General features: G+C 49.4%; 1 protein-coding gene across 2 annotated transcripts; it reads right to left on the bottom strand.

Annotated features, from left to right (window-relative positions):
• Positions 1-532: 532 nt before the first annotated feature.
• Positions 533-5,599, bottom strand: LOC130549843 (transcriptional regulatory protein AlgP-like). Of its 2 annotated transcripts, none has more exons than XM_057327191.1 (2): positions 2,605-5,599; positions 533-2,324 (listed from the first exon to the last, which is right to left on the bottom strand). In XM_057327191.1, exons 1-2 carry the CDS (start codon positions 3,039-3,041, stop codon positions 2,051-2,053), a joined length of 711 nt encoding a protein of 236 aa, XP_057183174.1. In that variant the 5' UTR covers positions 3,042-5,599; the 3' UTR covers positions 533-2,050. Both variants share the same exon structure in this region, with proteins under 2 accessions (XP_057183174.1, XP_057183175.1).
• Between the last annotated feature and the right edge of the window lie 632 nt (positions 5,600-6,231).

Here is a 6,231-nt window from a genome sequence, read left to right on the forward strand (position 1 = left end):
ACAGCAACTGATTATTATTAACAGTTTCAATAAATTTCATGAAACTAACTGAATGAAACTTGATGAATGAAATTAATTCAGTTTCTGGCACTGGCAAGGGTGGCACGCAAGGTAATGTTCATGGCTTCTTCCTATAGAAACTAATTCCCAATAGCACCACCTGCTGTTGCACATGCATTTGTGAGAAAATCTGCACGATCACATTTGTGAGAAAATCTGCACGGTCACATTTGTGAGAAAATCTGCACGTTCACATTTGTGAGAAAATCTGCACGGTCACATTTGTGAGAAAATCTGCACGGTCACATTTGTGAGAAAATCTGCACGGTCACATTTGTGAGAAAATCAAGCTGAGAGAATCTCATAAAAAGGTGAGACTTAAACACAGTAAATTTATATGGTACACCTTTGCATTTTCTCTCGAATTGCATTATGTATTTGTAAAACGCTTTCTGTTTGTTTCAGAGTTTAGTTTCTTTTGCAAAAAAAGGTTGTGTTTGTTTGCAAAACGCTGGATTTGTTTGTTAAGTTTAGGCACAATTTTCGCTCCATATAAATCGGGAACACGGTCAAGGCACAAGAACAAGGTAAACACACTGGGTTCAGGAGAAACGCCTCGCACGGGACAGAGAACACGAGGGCCTTAAAAAGGGACACTAATTAGGGGACATAATACAGGACTGAACACTAACGGGAAATTAACTAAAGGGAGATTACACTGGACAGGTGAGGGGCATGAAACACTAATGAGAGATGACAGGGAAAACAAGGGGCGGGGCTAAGACACAAGACAGGAGACAGGAGAACATGTGGCACAAAGTCATAACAAAGGCCACATGTTCCCACACATAACAAAACAAGCACAAAGACATGGTACTGTCATGACTCTGTCCAGAAAACTAGAAAACCCATGACAGGAAGGACAGAATCCTGACAGTTTCCCCGCTCCAAGGGACGCTAGGAAGAAATCTCAGCAGGACAATACAGACAGACAAGAGGACAAACACCACAGACAAAGCACTGCACAAACTAGGGGGAACATGGAGGAGGAAATGAGGGGATTGTGGTGAAACAACAAGAAAAGAATCAATGGGAGGGGGGAGGGAGAATCAAGGACCTGAACTTGGGGAAACTAGGCATGGGTGGGATGGGGGGAGGAGGCTTAGGAGGGGGCTGGGGCTCTATTCTTGGAGCTGGGAGGAGAGGGAGGGGCAGGACGGGAAGGGTCGGTCAGGGGTGGGGTAGCATGGGGAAAAGACCTTGGGGGACCACAGGTGCCGTCGCAAACACCGGCTGAACCGGCGCCGGGAATGCCGGCTGGATCTCCGTCTGGGGTGCCGGCTGGACTGCCGGCTGTGGTGCTGGCTGGACAACTGGCTGTGGTGCAGGCTGTATCACCGGCTTTGGTGCAGGCTGGATTGCCGGCTGGAACACCGGCTGGGGTGCCGGCTGGACCGGAATGGATGCCGGCAGGACCGGGCTGGAAGCCGGCGGTATCGGAGCTGTGGCAAATGCCGGCGGTGGAGACAGCGACCCCTTCCTTCGCTTCTTCTTTCTTGACCAGACCACTGGGCGTGTGGTCGGCTGCAGTGATGCGGTGGGGGGCGTGGCAAGCTCCGCGCTGGAGGAGTCGGATGGGGAGTCACACGACTCCCTTCTCAACTTAACTTTATTTATATAGTACTTATTACAATTTTCATTGTTACAAAGCAGCTGTACATGAGACATATTGACTCATATTGACTATAAGCATAACAATTAAAGTTATACCTGTAAAAACAAGAAAAAGGTGAACACATAAGACAGACCACACACACAAAATGCACACGTACTAACACACATAGACATAGACACACACACACGGACATGCAGACACACGGAAGCGCACGCACATACACACGTACACAGACAAGTACGCACACACACAGACACAGGCACGCACAGTGAGAGCACACATTTAAGATAAAGGAGAGAGAAGCACGGGTCAAATATAGCAGACTATAAATTCCTATATGCGATATTAATTAAGTAAAACTTTAAAATTCTAATTCTAAAGCAGCCCCCCCCCCGGCCAGGCAAATAGTGCAAAAAAACAGTATGCAAACGGTGGCGAGGAACCCAAAACTCCAATGGAGAAAAAAAACCTCAGGAGAACCCAGGCCCAACCAGGGGATTCCAGTGAAATTTTGTGGTGAAGACGTGTCAAGTGACCACGTCCTTCTTTATCCAGCTCTATCATCTCAGCTCTTGTCAGGTCGCCGCTTTCCATTCTCCGCTCTACTATCAGGTCTGGCCATGAACTGCATCCTGCTCTCTGTGGTAACCTTGGAACAATGAGACAAGACTGGCTGAGAGTACAGTACTGTTCTGCCCTCTTTGATGCAACAAGTACATCAGTTGTGTTTTTGGTTCTGGTTGATCTAACTAATGCAGCCTAAACCCTCAGAGGATTTATATTATGGAAGAGTAGTGTATGCAAGATTAAAAAGATGCGTCTTTAGTCTAGATTTAAACTGACAGAGTGTGTGTGCCTCCCGGACAGTGCAGGGAAGACTATTCCAAAGTTTAGGCGCTAAAGAGAGTGTAATGCACATTCTCCCATACCTTCCAAGGCTGACTGGCGGGGTCGGACCTCTGGGAACCGAGGTGTGCTGAGCAGAGTTCCCCAGAGTAGCGTCAGCCACCACGGAACCCTCCGGGATGGAGGACAGACAGGAACATGAGAGGGTCGAAGAAACCCTGGAGTCCTCCCTCTTGGTCTGGTTGAGGTCATCTGCCAGCCCCTGGAATGACCCGCGGATCAAACTCTCCTGCTTCGCTAGAGGGAGAGGATTCTTGAGACCCACAATGAAGAAGGCATTATGGAGGAGCTCAAGGAGACAACCCCTCCTCGCTGCAGAGTCCCGGGCGTAGTCTCCAAGGGTTAGATTGCCCTGAGGGGGAAACGGACCCTTGCCCGTCTGGATCCTCTCATGGGTCAACCTCCACCAATGCTGGTGGTGAGCAGACTCTTGGGATGAAGGGCTGCCTGCTGGGTTCATGTTTGGGCGTTGCGTTCTCTCATGGAACTGACAGAACCCAAGTGCAGACAGCCAGGCTTTCAAACAAAGACTTTTATTTAAATAATAGACCAACGATGGGGAAAAATGATAACAAACAAGAACTCGAACAAATACTTCCCACGATGGGGCAAAAATAAGCAAAGTCCAAAAGTAATCCACACACGACAGGGCTTGGTAAATCGGGAAGGACAGAATCCTGACAGATGGACTAAAGAGGAGCGGATGCCTCGTGAGGCTCTGCTAATATTGTTTTTTTATTTTAAGTTTTATGTTGCAGCTTAAATGGACTAAAGATCTCTTTCACAACAAAGTGGTCAACGAGGTATTTGTCATGTGTATTCAAAGCACTGAAAGTGTCATTTGTATCTGGTCTATTTGTATGATATGATTTGAGAATGTATTAATTTGCAGTTGTTACGGCATAAAGCCAAGGCTTAAAGGCGAAAGTGTAAAGGTGCAGAAGTGCAGAGGCCACAAGGAAGATAAATGAATGCCCGTTTTAAAGAACCACATGTGTCTGTGGTGTTGGGAAAGAGCTACATACACTTTATAAGCCATTCACTTCTGTTACCTAAGTGATAGCTGTCACGGATGGTGGGGGGAGAGAACCCAGATGCAGGCAATGGCAGTGAAGGGGTTAACAGAAGACGTTTATTTAAATAATCAAAACACAAAACAAAGACCCACGGTGGGGCAAAACAGTACAAACCGGATAACCAACAGGACGAAGACTAACTGACACTAAACTAAAAAAATAAACAACACTAGAAACAAACTTGACTGAACACTTACTACTGGACAAGGGATATACAGCAAAACAGGAACACAGCGAACATGGAGCACATAGAACGTAATCGAAGACACCATAAACAGGTAAGCACATCAAACGTAGCACATACTCAGTACAATCCACGAGAACAGGACAAAGAAACAAGAGGGTATACAGTATATAGAAAAGACAAACGAGGGATAATGACACAGGGCATGAGAGGGTAATGGAACACGGCCGGGAAGTAATACGGGAAATGAGAGGGGCGGGGCCAATGACAAGACACTGGAGAGAACGCATATTATTGTCAAAAGTACAATAATATGTTTCTCTCCACACATAACCAAAGGCTCTGCGATGGCTCTCCCACAGGACCAAGAAAAACATGACTAAGTGAGGCAGAGCCATGACAGAAGCCCCCCCCCTTAATGAGCACCTCCAGGTGCTCACCAATGGGTAGGCGGACAAGACAAGACAGACTGGGTGACAGACAGGACAAGGCAAAACAAAGAAAATAATATCAGGGGCAAACAAGACAGGATAACCACAGGACTAGGGTGGGATAACAAAAACAATAAACAAGGGAGGGGAGGGGGGAACAACAAGGTTCATGGGGGAACACTTTTAATCCCTGGCTGCGCTCGAGGGCACGGAGTCCTGGGGGATTCTGTGGGGGAAGTCCTGGGGGGGACCGCCGACTTGAGCATCGGCGGGACAATGCTGGGACCCGGCTGGAAGGCCGGCTGGACAGGGCTTGACGCCGGCTGGAAGGCCGGCTGGACAGGGCTTCACGCCGGCTGCTGCACCGGCTGGGACGCCGGCTGGATCACTGGCTGGGACGCCGGCTGCACCACCGGACTGGATGCCGGCTGCACCGGACTGGATGCCGGCGGCTGCACCGGACTGGATGCCGGATGCACTGGACTGGACACTGGACTGGACATCGACTGGATCAACGGACTGGACGCCGGCTGGATCACCGACTGGATGCTGGCTGGATCACCGGACTGGACACCGGCTGATGCACTGGCTGGGACGCCGGCTGCTGCTCCGGCAGGGAGGGAAGTCCGCGCTGCCCGCCGCTGCCTCTTTCTCTTCAGCCGAGCCACCCGCCTGGAGGTCGGCTGAAGGAAAGAGGCAAAGGGTGCGGCTGGCTCCGGCTGGAACTCTTCAGACGTGGAGCCCCAGGACTCACGTCTCCCCCGCTTCCCGCCGAGGCTTGCTGGCGGCGGAGAGGACGGTGTGGCGACGCCCACAACCCCAATCCGCAAGGGGCTGTCCTCGGGGATAGCTGCCAGCCCCGTGAGAGGCTCTGCCATGGACATTCCCCTGGGCTCCTCACGATTCATCGCGAGTTGGACCTGGTTCACGAAGCCCAGGGGTCTCAACCGGCGCATCTCTGCTGGCTCGAAGGGTTCATCGAGGCAGCTGTTGAATATTACCTTCAACTCTGCCTCGGTGAACCCCGAGTAGCGCGCGGTGGACAGGAAGTCCATGGCTAAGTCTTTCACGGGGTCCCCCTCTGGCGTAAGCTGAACAGGACGTGAGCCTGGCGGCTCCTGTACGCCTCATCCGACTCCATGCCGCCCACTGGGTTCTGAATTGGCTCGTGGATTCTGTCACGGATGGTGGGGGAAGAGAACCCAGATGCAGGCAATGGCAGTGAAGGGGTTAACAGAAGACGTTTATTTAAATAATCAAAACACAAAACAAAGACCCACGGTGGGGCAAAACAGTACAAACCGGATAACCAACAGGACGAAGACTAACTGACACTAAACTAAAAAAATACAACACTAGAAACAAACTTGACTGAACACTTACTACTGGACAAGGGATACACAGCAAAACAGGAACATAGAGCACATAGAATGTAATTGAAGACACCATAAAGAGGTAAGCACATCAAACGTAGCACATACTCAGTACAATCCACGAGCACAGGACAAAGAAACAAGAGGGTATATATAGGAAAGACAAACGAGGGATAATGACACAGGGCATGAGAGGGTAATGGAACACGGCCGGGAAGTAATACGGGAAATGAGAGGGGCGGGGCCAATGACAAGACACTGGAGAGAACGCATATTATTGTCAAAAGGACAATAATATGTTTCTCTCCACACATAACCAAAGACTCTGCCATGGCTCTGCCACAGGACCAAGAAAAACATTACTAAGTGAGGCAGAGCCATGACAGATAGCAGCGTTACAGAGCCTGTACATCTTATTAAAGTTTAGTCTCGTCTTGTCTTCTCATGTTTAGTATCTCACATTAACACTTTGGATTATCCCTTTGTTTTACTGTATGGACCCTGTTTGCTCCTGCCTTGATATTTGCCCGTGTACCTGGTTATTCTTCAGTGCTTGCCCGTTTTGGATATTGTTCGCTGGTGATCG

This window comes from Triplophysa rosa, unplaced genomic scaffold, assembly GCF_024868665.1.
Source record: "Triplophysa rosa unplaced genomic scaffold, Trosa_1v2 scaffold183_ERROPOS166712, whole genome shotgun sequence".
Lineage (NCBI taxonomy): Eukaryota > Metazoa > Chordata > Actinopteri > Cypriniformes > Nemacheilidae > Triplophysa > Triplophysa rosa.

Bases quoted from the DNA above. Each gene is read 5' to 3' on its own strand.
- LOC130549843 (XM_057327191.1), bottom strand. From the start codon at position 3,041: ATGAACCCAGCAGGCAGCCCTTCATCCCAAGAGTCTGCTCACCACCAG. The intron at 2,325-2,604 runs GTATGGGAGAAT...CATTGTTCCAAG, and splicing joins CCGCCAGTCAGCCTTGGAAG to GTTACCACAGAGAGCAGGAT.